Raw genomic sequence first — 18,013 nt, 5'->3', positions numbered from 1 at the left:
GGACGCTATGCGAAGTTAGAGATTAGATTTCGCCCCCTCATAAATGTGTTATTAGATTGTTTGAAATATCTCTCGCGTAAAAATCTAATCAAACTATGGAGAATTAGATACAAGGAAAATACAACGAACAACTTCTCTGACTGCAGGATTCATGGCTGGTAATCATAAAAAGGGGCCTTCTAAATAAAACTGAAAACAAAAAAAGAGAGTTCTCTGTTCAGATAAAAAAAAAAGTAGAAGCTATATCTAGTCCATAATTGAATGGGAACTAGAAGGACCGTCTCAGTTTGATTGAATGGGATTCTAGTTGAGAGACAAGGGCAGGTGTTGTGCAACGTAATTATCTTTCGTATATATATATATAGTTTGTGTTCAGGCGGAACAAGGGATCCATCCCTTTAATCTCCTCTATTCAGGTGATCCAGACTGTCTCCCCATCAGACTATCCTGAGCTCATTCCACTTCCTTCATTCAATCTTTGGGTTCCTCGTCTGTTTATGTTCGTCCTTTCCAGTATACAAAAAAATAAATAAATAGAAAAACGTGTCTCAACATTTCTTGTCTATTTTTTTTTTTTTTTAAGTAAATACAATGTCTACCGTATTTTCGTGATGTTTTTGAAATCTATTATAATTATATGTAATCGGTCAAATTATTATTATTATTATTTTTTATAACCATTCACATTTTATACTTTTTATGCACTACTGTATTACATTATGTGGGAAACGAATTCATCTCTAATATCCACTGTCTTTAATTAGAGCATCTTCTTTTTTATACGTAGTATCTGCTTTGTCAAACCATTCTTACCTTCAGATTCCCATGCACTATTCAGGGAATAGTGACGGAGCTTTAAACGCAATGGTATTCGAGTTAAAAACTCGAAAAATTTATTTAAAAAATAATAATAATTTTAACAGAAATTAATAAAGATGTAATTTCTTAGGAATGATAATTTTATTTAACAAGCTTAACCGGATATCACTGAAGAAAACACAAAAGATAGAAGTCAGAGGAAGGAGGGTGAAGGATGAAGAGAGATAGTGGGAGTTATTTTTACTGAAAATAATCTATTCTTGTTAGTCTAAGATGGATCTTAAAGAAATAACGGTCTTGTTACTTCTAGTTCTTTTTAACAAAAAAGCCTTCTCCCACCATCGCCTTTGTTAACTTTCTCTTTCAGTTCAAGACCTGTTTGTGCATGTCTTCTTCTACAGCTGCCTTTTATAATTTAATTATAATGAATTCTAATTTCACTTTATCTTAGAGTATGTGGAAAACAATACTTGTAGACAAATCGCTCTTTGAAAAAGTATAGCGCTTTTCTTAAATTAACAAAAATGTTAAAAAATTTCCTACAAATTTGGTATTTTGTACTTTAAAAAAAATCTATTGCCTTTGATCAAAGTTGCTTCTAGAAGTTTCTAATAACTGAGTTTAATTATACTGTTTAGTGGATTTTCATTTTCTTATTTACAAAATTATTTTCGCAACTTAAGTTTTCTTTCCTTCCTTAATTAAATTCTGTTGTTTAAAATTTGCTTGATGAAGGGGCCTCTAATTGTACAGGAAACGTAAAGCAACGATAAAGGATTGTTGTGAATTATGGACAAAATGTGTCTTCTACGTTTTAAAAAGAACCCGACGAGCTGACTGCCGCCAGGCTAAAGAAATTCTTGGCCTGTCAAAAACGGCTATAGTTGATTTTAGCAGGTCCCGGATCCGCCAGTTGGTTCAGGTGTTGTGTTGGACATGCGAATTTAGCGTACCATCTTTTCAAATGCGGCCTTACCCTGTTGCCAAATTGAGCTGGCTGTGGTGGAGTCCAATGAGACTGTGCGGCACTTTGTAGAGGTGTGTCCAGTTTATTCTAAAACTAGATTTCTAGTCTTTGAGGGAGGTTAATTGTTTCCCATCTCGGAGTTGGTGGCATCCGGTAATCTCTACCTGAACTCTCTAGGTTTATTCAGTGCACTGGGCGATTGAGTCGCCATGCTCCTCTAGTGTCTTGTTGCTACTTTATTAGTTTATTGTATTGGCTTCTGGCAAACTTTAGCCGGATTTGTTGTTTTTAAAGCCCCAGTATCTCTTATGAGATGAGGGGTGGGCGGGGAACAATGGGCATTTTGGATTGCCTGGGTTCCTTCCCCTTTTTGGGTGGAACCGCCCTTATTATACAATCTATTAATCTAATCTACCTTTTAAAATGTTTTTAGGCAAGTGTTGGACACTTCTTTGTAAAAAATGGAAATTGCTAGTTGTTTTCATTTTTCATTGGTCATCTAGTAAACTGTTTGGCAATTTTTAAAGATGCAAAGAAATTAAATAATCCGGAGAAAAAAATTTGCTGTGCACCACTTATCGCTAACTGCATTCACGAGATGTTGTTTTATGCATTTTGCTTATTGCACGAAATTACCAATTCTAGACAAAAAACAAAAATTATTTAAGTAAAGAATGTTAATCTATTCACGAAATTATTTAGAGAAAATCTAATAAAAAAATGTTTGAAAAATCATAGACCACTTAAAAAAAAAAAATCTTTTTCGGACTCAGGGGACCTTTAAACGGAAATCTCAAGATCTAAACATGTTGGTAATTACATTGCATACTTAGTGAAGAAGGAAGAAGTGCGAATTGACCGGCTTCAATAACAGCCTATGTTATTTTAATTATATTATGAATAATTGAAATTATTTATTCACTTTAATTAAAGAAAAAAAACTAACCATTTCTATTCTGAAGATAGTGTTAATCAAAAGCCACTAATTTACTAGGAATGTTATTTTCACTTTAAAAAATAAAAATATAAAAAATAATTAAATAAAAAATGTCGAACGACGACAGCCGGTTCGCTGTTTATTCCAATAAAACAACCGTCTAAATTTATTTACTCCACAATTTGCATTCCTCTTGACCCTATAATGATTTCTAAGAGACTAGGCCAGCCGGTTTATGTCGGCGTTGTTCTAACCTTGCCATTTCTAGTTCCTTGTAAATGTGTCCCAAGGAAAAGATGCATCCATCTCTTCCTCTCTTTGTATCTCTCTCTCTCGCCGGTTTTTTTTTTTTTAAACATTCCAAGAATTGTAAATAGTAAAATCAGTTGCAAAAAAGAAAGATCAAAAGCTCTTGCTTGTTATTCGTTGCTATAGTAACATTAAAACTATATCAATGATCATCAAGGTCGATGGCCACACAAACAATCTATGAGTGGGATTTTGTTATTTTTATGTTTACAGAAACTGCCACCAGAGTTCTCCGCCTTATGGATAAACTAATGTAACCTTCCATTTCTAATTATATCCTTTTTAATAGTTAGCAAAATATTAAGATTAGTTTTATAGAAAAAAGTGATAGTGCTGGTTTTATTTAAAATTAGATTTTAATGCTTTTAGTTTTTATGTAAATGTTAATCCCTTTTCAATCGTTTGTTTAGAGCGGCTTAATTATTAAAGTGGTACTCTGTTGATTGATTTGACGCAAACTACTTCTCGATAGATGTACTAAAATACTCGTAATAGATTTTATCTCTAATTGAATTGTACGTTGCAGCAGCACGTTTTTTTGGGGGGTGAGTAGACATTGCAAATGCATGCAATAAGATTCATTCTACCAATCAATTGCAAATGCTAATACATTAGTGAAATGAGGTCATTTATTTTTCTCGTGCGCATGATTATGTATTATTATTTTTAAAAAAATATTCAATTTATATAAAACTAATTTAGTTCATTTATTTTGTTTACAGCCATCTCAATGCACTTTATCTTCTTGGCTGCATTCTTCTGGCTTAACACAATGTGTTTCAATATTTGGTGGACATTTAGGTGAGTGCATTATTTTATATATGTGTATTTAAATAAATAGAGCCTTTTATATGTACATTTTAAATCAAGCAATTTAATGACGTAGAGGATTGCTTTGAGTACCTGAATTCAGATTTGTATTTATTTATAGTTAATTTTATTTTAAAGGCTATTAGAGTGATATTTTGATGACACATCACTTTAAATGTCAAATATTTTAGATCCGCTTTTATTTAAAGCCAAATTATACATGAACATGTCCTTTATTTAATGCTTAGTTATATTCTTCTTAAATATTATTTTTGCATTTTCACGCTTACATTCTAAAATAGTTTGTGGTAAATTGATTTTATCTTCGTTATGTTTACGCAAAATCGAATAATATGCGCGGTATTTGGCATTTTATAAAATGTTATTCAGTTTATTGTTTTTTTTAAGATAATTACACTATCTTACATAATAAAGTTTATAAGTAAGATGTCCTCGAACACGGTCATGGAATCTTACATTCCTTAAGATTTTCTTGATGAAACTTTTAAAACAACACGAAAATGAAGTTGCACAGTTTCCTCTGTAACTGTACCAAAGACTTTTGAAGAATTTCTTGAAATCGAGTGACGTGTTAAAAAAAAAAATCCCTAATTTCATAGAGTGGCTACACTGTTGATTTCAATATAAATTTCCCTTTTCCTATAAAGTATTCTTTTTTTTATTTAAATTTATACCTCTTCTCACCTATGCTGACGATACTGCCATCTTATCTACTGACAAAGACCCAATAATAGCTCATAGAAACCTTCAGTCCAACCTCACCTCCTTAGAAAATTGGTTCAAAAAATGGGCTATCAAACTGAACGAAACAAAATCTCAAAATATTACCTTCACTCTTCGACGCATCACTCTTCCTCATCTGTCTTTTACAATCTTATTCCTTTACCAGCTGTCAACGTAGCCCGCTACCTTGGGCTTTACCTTGACAGAAGACTTACATGGAACCCTCATACTCGACTTAAGAGAACAGAACTCAACAGACGCTTCCGACAACTGAAAAGACTACTCGACAACAGATCAAAACTCACTCTGGACAACAAAAGACTTATATATGTAAGTATATTAAAGCCAGTCTCGGCTTATGGCATCGAACTGTGGGGTTCAACCAAACACTCAAATCTGCAAAGGATCCAGTCCTTGCAGTCTAAAATTCTTCGCTCTATAGTTAAACGCTCCTTTCTACGTCACCAATCAAACCATCCACACAGACTTGAACATTCCTTTCGTGCAACACAAGTTGCAAAAACACGTTACAGAAATTTCCATCTTAACATTCTAACACATCACAATCCACTGGTACAACATCTAACTTCAAGAACATTTTCAGACAACACTTCCAGACGTCTTTAAAAGACAGTGTGGCCTCGCGATCTCCTCTCTGATGAAGAGAGTCAGTAGAAAGTAAAATGTTTTTGGAGTGTTACCTCTGGGTAACTTCTCCACTCTGTTATTCTGTTATTTATAGTAATCATTGTTGCTTATAACGCAAAATGCGTTAATTGTAACTAAATAAATGATTAAAAAAAAAATAATTATACCCTCTATGACCTTTTTTTGGGGGGTGAGAGTAAATACAGACGACGATTAGGAAATTAGGGGCGAGAATTGACTGAATGGTGTAGATTTTGAATACCGTTAGTAAGTGAGGCGATCTCCGTGATGGCATGCCCTGCAGTTCACAGCCAGTCGCGGCTAGTTCCCCTAATTTGGCATTGCAACATTGTACTTTCACATTGCCTTTACCTAGAGATATTGCCTTTACCACAACAATTTTCTGATAGCTACTTGGCTTGCCCAGTTTGTAGCGATGATCCCAAACCTGTTAACTATAACCTGATTGTGTAATTTGATTTTATATTGGTATCATATAGGAAAAGGATTTTTTTCCCCCCATTGCCTCCTAGATTAGATGTTTGGGAAACGTGCTCCTCTTCTCCTCCCTTTGGAAGTCTTCTTGTTCATATAATGTGCGTCAGTACACTAAAGAGTACGTGAGTCTCAGGGTGGCCTTATTTGACACCCACTTCCTTCCTTCAGAAAATTACACCATCAACTTTATTACTATTATTGGGTAAAATGGTGAAAAGAAACAAAATTGAGTTCTCAGGTTTGAACAGGTGGTCTATAATTCTAAAGTATAGACCACTTTCTGTGTAAACGCATCTAATAAAGACAACATAGATATATCTATAAAAATTGATATAAACATAGCTTTCGCCAATTTCATGTAGCAATCTACATTTCTCTAAATGAAGATAACTAGTTAAATTGCTGTGGTAGCCCCTTAAATCGATACATTGATCGATTTATCAAAAAAAAATAACGAGATTATCTTTCCATTCCACATAAACCTTATTTGCTCGGTCTTGAATATAGGTCAACCACCAATTTTGGTAGTTTAATTTCCTTTGGTAGAAAGTTAGCATCACCATAAGCAAAATAGGTGATAACCATAAGTAAACAACCTTGGTAGATCCGTTCAAATAAACGGTCTGTGGTTTAAGACGCTTCGCAGATATCCAAAACTAATTTTATATATATACAAGTTGACACCATTCTTGCTGTTATTGAAATTACGACATGAAAGGAGATCAGATGAAAGTTTTGTACCAACTTCTATCAAAGTCCAAGGATCGGCAGCGTCCATATTAGCAAAACTAAAAATGAAGTTTGTTTTGGCATTTTGTTTTCCACTCACATGAGTTTATCTTATAATAATTTAAGCAATTTACATGTTCATGAAATTTAATACCTTCAAAATAACCCAATTAATAAAACTTCAGTTTGGTGAAAACAACCAACAGTTCATCACTGCGCGTGCGCCTATTGTCGGCAGGTGCACTTTATAATGCCTGCTCTAACATCTTTAACCACATTCCTTACCAGAGATGCACATCTAATCTATTCTGTCTGCATTTTTTAGTATATTTTTTTTTCTTGTATTGGAAACACTGCTTACTATTTATTAGCGGCCCCAGCTTTTTCCAGTTCACTGCCAGCCTCCGGACAGTGTTCTCTCGATATAGAAAGCACTGTGTAACACCGGCTATAAGAAGCTCTTAGGAAGTAAAAGATCTAAGAGCCAGCAAGCAGCTGGATTCGAACCCGTGTTCTCCGCGTTGGAGTTAATTAAATAAAATAATCCAGCAATCCGCTTTCTTGGCACAGATCTGGTGCGCTACCTTGAGCTCTACATAGACAAACGACTCACTTGGAACCCATACAGTAGACTTAAAAGACAAGCAATGATAAAACGTGCGAAACTGCTTTACAGACGTCTTGGGATGACGCTCCAAATTGCCCTTTGAACTCAAACGCTTAATATACAACACTATTCTCAAACCTATGTGGACTTACGGACTGAACTGTGGTGTTCAGCCAAACCTACGAACATACGGACAGTACAGGTCATTTCAGTCAAAACTCCTCCGACAGATAGATGACGCTCCCTTCTACGGTGACTAACCTCTTACTGTTCACAACGACCTCAACATCCCCCATTCGTACACCAACTCGCCAAGACTAAATACCAAAAATTCCATACTACTCCCTCGACTAGCTCTAATCCTCTTGTACTGTCTCTCGCTTCTTCTGACATCCCTTATAATCCTCTTCGCCGACTGAATCGCCAGTGGCCCCGCGACTTCCTAGCAGTCTGAAGACCTAAAAAAACATTGGGTAGTTTCTCTCCTCCTGCCTTTTACACATCCATTTGTCTTTCATTCTTCCTATTTACTCATTGTATATCACGGTTCGCCTAGAACGATTTTAATTGAAAAGTTCACCAACATGAAAAAATTTTCTTTCTCCTTATTATATGGGTCAAAACTAACCAAAATCCACTGAAAACCAAATCGGTTTACGTTGCGGATTTTTTTTTTTTTTTTTTTAATTTTTCAGGTCAATAAACGGCTTTTTTTGCATTTTTTATACACTGGAAAAAGTGAGATTTTCAAATTCAAATTCATTTAATGAAACTTTTTGGATTACTAAGCCCTGCAATGCGATAAAAAATTATTTGGACATTTTTTCCAGTGTATAAATATTGTATTTTGCAGGAATTTATCTCATTTTTGAAAAGTCCCTTCCACAAAAAAAAAACATGATTTATTTGTTAAGTAAGCTTTGAAATGCGAGAAACCCTTGTTTTTGCCTTATTTTGCTCAAAAATTTCTTTTTTTATTGATTTTGAATGTCGAAATTTCATTTTTATCATTTATAAAATACATCAATCTGTCAGAAATTCCCTCAGCTTCAAAATGCATGCATTGGTTTTGCAAAAAACTGTATTGTTTTTCCATTCATTAGGCTTAACAATCCGCAACGTAAACCGATTTGGTTTTCAGTGGATTTTGGTTAGTTTTGACCCAAATAATAAGGAGAAAGAAAAAATTTTCATGTTGGTGAACTTTTCAATTAAAATCGTTCTAGGCGAACCATGATATATGTGTATACAGATTGTAAATAACTAAATAGATTATTTAAATAATTAGGTAATTGCAATATGATAAATAAAATCAAACAATAATCCTTCTTATGTGTTTCTAATAATACTACTCTGGAAATGTAAGTATAATAGAGATCATTCTTCTTAAAGAATATTTATCTTCCGGTTTTAACTGCATTCTTTTTAATAACAAATGAAATCCTTTACTTCCTCTCAAGTGCATCTTTGTTTGTTCATCTTGACGATATCCCTGACATCCTTAATACTCCAGTTAGAAATATTCCCATTGGCTAGGACGTAATATCAGTTTTAATATCCACCAATGCAGACTAGGTAAATAAAAATGAAAAATTATTTAAACATATCGCCACATATACTGTGAACGCAATTCACCAATGTGATGAGGGTATAGTATAATCGCACTACATTCAGCTAGCTTATTCATTGCTTCTCCTCATTTTTTTCTCTATATTTTATTTTTTTGTATTTTTTAATAATTATTTTGCGGCCATTTTGTTCTTTTTTTTTTGCATTTATCCTTTAAAAGAATGTTACTGTTGTCACGTTTTGGCTGATGTATGAAACGATTCAAATGTGACGCGGTTATTTAAAAGATTTTACGTCTTATTTACAATATTCTGTTTTACCATCATTTGCTTGACATAACCATAAAAAAATTCTTGTATACTATATTGTGCAATGAGGAAATCCATGCGCAAAAAACCTCTTTATTTAAAGAATTTTGATTTTGAAACAGAACTTGAAAAATATGGAATTTTGGGGCATTAAATAATGAAAATACTTCTCTTACGAACGATTATGCACATCGTCTACCTTAAACTGCGTGCATAATAATTATACCCAACTTTATCAATATGTTTATTATCGTTATCGTTAAATTCCCATGAAATATATTAAAATATTTCCCTTAAAACACCCTGGTCTCTCTACTGTAAGAAAAACAATTTATACCAGGAAGACTATCCTTAACAAAAACTTACAGTTTAAAAAGTTAAGTATAAGGGTTGATTAAACGCCAAAAGGTACACAAATCAGCAAGTACCCAACATTTCATTAATACTTCATTGATATTATTTAAGTAATTTTACCGCATTAATTTTCATTAATATTTTTTAAGAATTTATTAGATGTCACATACCCTTATGCTGGCCATTTTCATCTACAAAATATTTGTTCAAGTAGCACACCATTTAACTTAGATTGACTGTAATATCTATTTATCTATAATAATCAAACTATTAATTACAGGTGAAAAAGAAAACGTTATAAAAATAAAAAAATATGAGGCTTAAAAATTCAAAAAATTTTTTAAAAAATGCTTACACCAACATACATCAATGATTTTGTTTATTTATTTTTATTTTTAAATAAAAATCGTCGGTTTAAGTTCATTCTTCGATTAAAGTAATTGTTATTTTATGTAGTAGTCAATCTGGCTTTATCGTAAATAATATAGTTGTCTTCAATTACATTCTCCATCTAGGTGTTCTTCCCACAATGTTGTGTATATGTAATATAAAGTAAATAAGATATGCATATTTTTAGGACAGCTAATTATTCCAGTATTTTACTATAAGTAAAATTAGGGGAACTAAATTAAATTACAATTGAGAAATGAATAAATAATTTTGAATAATCTACTTGTTATTAACTGTGTGTAATTGTGCTCACGAATATTTCGGTAAGACGAATTCAAGACTGAAATATTGTTTTAAATCCTCCGTGATTCAAATTTAAACAGTAGCCGACTCTAAATTTGTCTTTTTCTAATTTAACATGCATGTATATGTGACAACTTCAGAATAAAGGGCACATTAAAGAGAAATCAGAAGAATAATTTGGAATAGAGTTAAAATAAAGTACCTATTTATACGAAGATATAATATACATTTTATCACAATTATAACTATTATGAATGAACTGGCCAGCATAAGGGTATGTGACATCTAATAAATTCTTAAAAAATATTAATGAAAATTAATGCGGTAAAATTACTTAAATAATATCAATGAAGTATTAATGAAATGTTGGGTACTTGCTGATTTGTGTACCTTTTGGCGTTTAATCAACCCTTATACTTAACTTTTTAAACTGTAAGTTTTTGTTAAGGAGATTTTTGTACCTTTTGGATAGATTTTCCTTTTTGTCTATTAGCAAAGTTACGCCTGCTTTACAGATTTTTTTAAAATTTGGAATAAGCTATTCTATCATTATAACCTGATAAGGTGTTAAATCGGAACCGTAATTACCACTAGAGAGATCTTTTTAAAGAATGGTTATAGTTGCGGTCCCCAAACCATCCTCAATAACCATTTTTTGGAGAAAGCGTTTTGAATAAAATAGGAAGGTATTTGTACGTAAATAGCAAAATTAAACTGCGATTTCAGTACTTCCTTTTAAGAGGAGCAAGAAAAATAAACTGCGATTACAGTACTTCTCCCTAAAAGGCAAAGATTTTGAATCGAACGACAATTCATTGATGTAAATCGGTTCACTCATTGATAATTTTAACGATTGCAGTACTTCCTCTTAGTAGGTGTAAGAGCATGATGGCACTTCACAGCCACGTAGAGGAGCTTTAATCACTTCTTCGTGCTAAATTTTATCAAAATCGGACTAAGCTTTGTAGAAATATTGGTAATAATAGTTTTAGAAAGGGCCTTATTTGGGTGGGGCGAACTCCCCTCCTTATGAGGCATAGCGTCGAGACTTTTAAAGTACAAATCTGTACAAAATTTCGATTCGAATGACACTTCATTCATGAAAATCGGTTCACGTGTCGATAATTTGAAACGATTGCTATACTTCCCCTTAACAAGTGTAAGAGCAGTTCGTCGCTTTATTGTTAGGTAGGGGAGCCCTAACCCTATCATCCTACCAAATTTTATCAAAATCGGGCCAAGATTTACAGAGTAATTAGTAATAATAATTTTGGAGGGGGCCTTACATAAAGGGGGCTAACTCCTCTCCCATTCGATGCACAGGGCCGAGACCCCCAAAAGGCACATCTACATAAAATTCCCAATCGAATGACACCTCATTCATGAAAATCGGTTCACGCGTTTAGGCGCTACGTTGTTTACAAAAAAGGTAACAACAAGAACAACAACAAGAAGAAGAAGAAGAACAAGAACAAGAACATTTTTTGAAATAGCGGTTTTTGCTCATTTTCGGCAACTTTTTTCTCGAAACCTATTAGATCTGGGTGGTTGCAAAAAAATTACAGTTATGAAGGAGGGTTTGGAGTAAGATTTAAAGAAAATTTGGGAATTTTATCTTTTATAGAAAAAGAGAAAAAAATTGTCAAAGTTGGGTGTTTTTCAACGTTACGCTTTTTCGTGCAGTTTTTGATGGTCAACCCTTATACAACTGTCCTACCGGACAGTTTTAATGTTAAGTTTTCGAACGGAAATTCATTACAAAGTCAAATTTTTAAACATCCCGCTATCTCTAATATATTCGTTAGTGTTTTTCTCAGTGCATTATAAAAAAAATGTAACGATGAGGTTCATCGTTTTTTGGTGCCTGTTTCATTAATCCAAATGAAACAGGCAATATTCTTTCTTCCCTTTGGATGAAGTTAAGGTTTTCTTCTGAATTCTATTGCATTATTTTTATTGAAATATTTTGTCCATATAATTTTTGATCATATTCTAAAGAAATAGAGGAGTGGTTTAACGTTTCCTTAATAACGGAACAGAGCGCAAGACGCGCATTCCTTGCAATATAATACGAACAATCCTATCTAATGTTAAAGTCTTATTTTATTCAAGGACTTTTAATTTGTAATGCTATTAACTAGCTGCACTTGAGCTGTTCTAGTCATTCGTATTGCAAAAAAAATTGAATATTGCGTCCATTAAGATGTGATTAGGTAAGCCATATGTATTTTGATCTATTAGCTAATTATATAGGCTACACATTAAGAACGTTTTGAAAATTACGCAGTATTATTTTTAAAGACAATAATGACGACAAAATAGTAGGTCGAAGCCACAAGAGTGTGCATATACAAGTTACGCTTTTCTATTTTACGACAAGCCCAAGATATTGTACAGCTATCATAACATTGGTAGTGGTGGTAGAGTTAATGCGTCTGTAATTAATCGTTTAAGCAAAGTTATTACTTTAATTTTATTGCAAAGTTTCCTCTTTCGTCTTTTGTTCGTTATTTTTGTGTAACTATATACAAACTCTGGATTGAATATTCTGCCAAACAAACCTTCCTTTTAGTGATTAATCGAACTAACAATAACCTTCTTTTTGCTCCAAGAAAGTAGAGTAAAAAGGCTGTTCAAATAAACAATATGTCAGAAATGTATTTCTATGCGCACAAGTATATAGATTACTTCCCTAGAATTGTTTAGTTTTTTAAAGTGATTTCGTAGTTTATATCTTTTTTTCCCCTTAATTTGCATCTAAAAATTTATTCCATTTTTGTTATTTCCTTTACCAATTTATTTATTCTATTTTAAAGCGTGTTTTTTTAAAAGTAAATTCCACGATTTGAATAAGTATTTACTGCACTAATATAAAGCAGAGGTGGCCAAGTTGTAAGTAGATTGGTTTGACTGCAGTGGCTCTTTTTTTGCATCTAATTTTAATATTCAGGATCTTTTTTAGAAAATAATTATTTTTAGTTAATTAAATAGTAAACATAGAGAAATGTCTCGCATCAGTTTGTCTCTTGTCTTATAATGCATATGATAATGTAACGTAATTTACAAAATTATTTACCTAATTTACAATGTAAGATTTTAAATCATTTCTAGAAATGATATACATATCAAAGACAGGAAACAGACTTAATTTCAAAGCTGACACCAACAATTTAAACAAAATATTACGCCAACTTACTACTAAATCCATGACAATTGGCAACACTGACTTACTCACAACCAAAAAACATAAAACCGATGTCACTCAGTCCATGAGCAGACAAGACAGAAGACACACCAACCCTTTAATTATGTAAAACAGTATATTGTATAAATAATTTTGTAAAATATGTTACATTATACATATTCATTTTAATATAATTATTGTTAGCACACTATAAATATGTTCCACAGCCCTGAAGATGACCTAGTCCCTAGGTCGAAAGCTTGGCAGAATACGAGCTTTCGTAAATGTATCACGACTGAAATGGCAATTATTTTTTCATCCTATTGAAACTATGAATCAGTCACCAAAAATAATGAACAGTAATGGTTCTAATTTTAATAATTTGTTAGTACTAGTTACTAATCTAGTACTAATTATTATAGTTAATAGTTTGTCTAGAGAAGAACAAATAGGAGAAATAAATAAAGTAAAGTAAAGTAATGCCTATTTTTTCAGGCGGGGCTTAACGTCCAGCTACCAATTAGGTGTCGTGGACGGAGGCGACTAGCAAACATACTTTACTGTAAATTTCTTTTATTAACCATTAAATAAAATCCAAGGCCTAAGACCGGGAATCGAACCCAGCACCACAATGCATACTAGCTTTGCAGGTCTAGGAGAAATAAATAACATTAATAAAAGAAAAATGTAGACGAGGGATGAGAGATAAACAGGTGAATTAGCGGTTGGAGTGGGTGCCTAGTGGAACAGTCCAGACTATTCATAGTTTATCATTTTAGGCCCGTTAGTGTTGTATAAGGCTAGATTAAGACGGCTGGAGGTCACCAAAGTTCAACATGTGTGCGACTGAGATAATCTTCATGCACCTAAAAGGTTAGACCAAGAACTTTCTTTGCTTTATCCTTTCTCTTCGGCACTCCCTTCTTTGATCCGTCTGGGTTAAGCTTTTTCTGTCCTAATTTCTCATATTCCCCCATTGTATGCCAATGAAGGATTGTTTAGAAGAAAGTACATGTTTTGGTGATTGGGTTATATATTTTATTTAAGGCGGCGGAGAAGTAAATGGAATATAGGTTTCTGGGACAGTTGCTGAGTATCTTTTACATTCAAAAGTCTCCTGCTTTCCGTCGGAATTCCTCTGTTCTTGGTCGAGTTACTGCCTTTTTTTTTAAGTTGAAATTCGACATTTTTACTTTTTCATCGTAACTCTAGTCTGACAAGTGGGCACCAATTGCTAATTTGATACCCAAACTGGCCTTACTTGAAGCACCCGATACCTTGGATTGAGCCAGCGACGTGCCAGGAAAAATTAGAGAGTAGTAGTCTCGGATATCCTGTTTTCTGTGCATCATTTGCTTCCTTCCCTAGGTGTATCATTTGAGGATTTTCTGCTACTGTCTCTAGTACTATGAGCAGTTGTCCAGGGCACCACGCGAAGTTGCCTTAAATTCAATGTCCCCCTCCCCTTCCTCGTTCTTTATAAACGTCATCATTAGTGAAAGAATAAGAAATACCCAGTTATATTTCCTCTGTCAGATGATCAATTAGTAAAGTAAAGTAATTGCCTATTTTTTCAGGCGGGGCTTAACGTCCAACTACCATTTACTAGGTGTCGTGGACGGAAGCGAATAGCAAACGTACTTTACTATTTCTCATTTAACCATTAAATAAAATCCAAGGAATCTAACCCAGTTCCACAATGCATACTCGTATTAGCTTTGCAGGGCTCGCCTCTTAACCCGCTCGGCTACCGTGGCGCCTCAGATGATTAATTAAGTTATTTAAAAGAATCATTACATTCAATATAAACATCAACAATGTTATTTCTTATCTCTCCTTCCCAAACGGGCTGGGCAGCCTTTTTAATTACACTTTTAATTAGGGTAATAGCTTTGAAAGATAAAGAAAAGTTATTGGTTAGATTCAAATACTTAATTTGCTCTGAATTATCGTATAATTCTTTCGAGAAAGGAGAAGATGCACAATTTTATTGGTTCAGATTGTTGGGATTCTAAATCTAGAAAGCAGATGATCTTACAGGATACAGGACGAATGCAATGCTATTTTTTTTAAAGTTATTTATTGCCTGAACATATGAAAGTACAAAAGGCATGTCAAAATATTTCAAGTCTTTATAATACAATAAAATAAATGATATACTCGTATAATTCACAGACTTAACCGACACTGAACTTTAACCTGACAGTAATACCATTCACTTCAGTTCGAAATCGCCAGGTCTCTACTTTACCTCAGTAAATTCTCTTACACTATAAAAACAGTCGGTTATTGCACAAAAATTTTAAAATTATCTCAAATATTTTAATTGCTAACTGCCTTCTAACTGACTACTAAGGAAGTGAACTTCTTTGATTAATATAGAGTTGCATGCAAAAACGTAATTCAGGTTACAAGTTAATCTAGACCATTGCTACATCTATTTTAAATTATAACTGTCTATCTTTCTAGTGGGAATAATATATTAATTTTATTTTACCTTATAATTTATATAATAGGTGTCGGAAATGGTTTATTATTTTTTTTAAATTGAATGAATTTAATTTATGGCAAATCGATAATAATATATCAAAAACAATTATAAAATACCTTCTCACATTGCTCTTCTTTCAACCTGTATTCTGGTCGAATGAATTTCAAAATCGATGGTCAGCGAGGCCACACCTATCTAACAACATATTTCTGCTTGATTTTGACTCCATCTTCTTCTACTATAACAGTTCAATGAAACCGCTAACATTTTTAATCTACTCTAAGCAATTAATTCATTCATTTTTATGAAATTACATACTTTTTTTTTCTTTTTATTAGATTAAAATAATTAGAAATCTCGTATTAATTTCTCTGTATGGAATTTCACAATTATAGTTGAACGTTCTCTTGTAGATAAATTTCTTTTTGAAAAGCTAGAGGATCTCTCTTATCCAAAATTTACTGCAAAACAAATACGCATATCCTCCATTCTGTCACTAGGTATTCTAAGTAGCCCCGGCCGCACCATTATTTTTGAGTTCCTGAACACAGTTCACGGTTGGACGCCCACTTTTTTTCCCATGATGTCCACTCAAAGAACATCCTTGTCTATCGCATTTCTCTGTGAACAAGGTTCTTGCCAAAGTATATACTTTTTTGGAGATTATATTTGGGATGAGATTACTATGTATTGAGGTTAAAAAAAATAAATTATGTTATAAGGCTAGATATATACATACGTAAATGTTACAAAGCGTGAGAGAAAATTAAAGTACGAATAAAAAATGTATTCAATTAGCCTAGGCTATATTTTGAAATAAATTACGTGAAGGCTACGTAAGTAAATATAAACTGAAACTTTGACGAGAGATTGCAGATCGACTATTTAGGGTTGATGATTCTTCATTGTCTAATAACATTAAGTTCAACTGGGTAACCCAAGTTAAGGAATTTTTTATAAATGTCGGTTATAACCATCTTTGGGAAATGCAGGATCCATATGTAATCCGTGAAAATTTAAATGCAATGTTGTCAACCTATGAAGTCAATTTACACAATACTGATGTAGCCAGATTATACTCCTCAAATTATAGCATTTATTACAGAAATATTCCTTTAAATACCTCGGATGTTCAAAATTATCTTCTACTTTCTCTACCATTTCCTGTAACTAGCATATTGTTTCAACTTAGAACTTGCAGTAATTTCTCCATTAAAATCATCCATAAAGCAATAGCCTACTTAATAAATCCTAACCTACTCTGTACTCTTTGTAATCACCATGAAAATGAAGACTTATTTCATTTGATTATTACCTGTCCGATTTATGAATTTATTAGATTAAAATATCTACCCCAATTATCTATCCCAACCATAAATAGCAGAGAGGAACAACTTTTTCATTTATTATCACCTTTATCAAAATCTGACTGCCTTAATATTTACAATTATATAATAAATGTAGTAATGCTGCGCTCATCCTTACTTAATGACTAAAGTAATAAGGTGCTGTTATAATATTTAAGTTATAATTTAATTTAGAAGTTTAATTCTCATTTTTTATTTTTATTAATTTTTTTTTATTTTTTTTATTTTTACATTATGTGATTTATTATTTTTTGTTTAAGTTCTGCTCAATTTGTATCCTTTAGTATTTGTTTTGTTTATGTAACTCCTTCTGTACACCTATCTCTGGTTAAAACAGAATAAATAAATAAATTTAGGGTTGATGAAGAAGACCTTGAACTTGAATGAGCGGACGGAAGTTAGAATAAATTCTGTAACTTCCTTTACTCCGCACTTCCGTTTTTCTTTCAGCCGTAGATGGATGCTCAAGGAAGCGGTTTTCCTTCTTCACTTCTTCCACTGCACAAACCCTCTCATTTGTGGCTGCCATTCCAGACATACTTTTAATCCAAACGTTTGGCTGTATTGCCTCGATGTATCCAGCATGTTATCTCTCCAATCTTGGTACAAGGTCCTTTGCTTAATTATTGTTTTGTGATCTAAAAACCAAGTTTCACTGTATTAAGTTAGTTTTTAACTCTCAACAGTTTAAAAAAAAAAAATCCAAGCAATAGTAATTCTTTTGAACTCATTTCCGATAGAATTATTTGAACAGTACTACGAATTAAACTATCTAACTAGCATTTCCGGTGTTTCGATATTTCTTATCTTATGTGTACATTTCACTTCCTTTTTATTAAAAAAAATAATATTCAGGAATTTAGTGATACTAAAAGAAATGTGAAAATCCATAATAGAATCACCTAAAACTTCGGTAATAGAAGCCTAAATCAATCAAGCGCTTTAGCTCTGAATAAATAGTGCTGCCATTTAATTAAGA

At 32.7% G+C, this 18,013-nt stretch overlaps 1 protein-coding gene across 1 annotated transcript in view; it reads left to right on the top strand.

Moving 5' to 3' along the window:
• Positions 1-18,013, top strand: part of mthl1 (adhesion G-protein coupled receptor methuselah-like 1) — a 112,051-nt gene that overhangs the window by 58,046 nt on the left and 35,992 nt on the right. The window contains exon 2 of the mRNA XM_074128216.1: positions 3,755-3,833. Coding sequence (XP_073984317.1) covers positions 3,755-3,833 — 79 coding nt within the window. The remainder of the gene's footprint in view (positions 1-3,754; positions 3,834-18,013) is intronic.

This window comes from Rhodnius prolixus, unplaced genomic scaffold (genome assembly GCF_049639745.1).
Source record: "Rhodnius prolixus isolate KJV_2025 unplaced genomic scaffold, Rpr scaffold_9, whole genome shotgun sequence".
Taxonomy (NCBI): Eukaryota; Metazoa; Arthropoda; class Insecta; order Hemiptera; family Reduviidae; genus Rhodnius; species Rhodnius prolixus.
The sequence above is the reverse complement of the archived record's forward strand: the minus strand, read 5'-3'. Positions and strand labels throughout refer to the sequence as shown.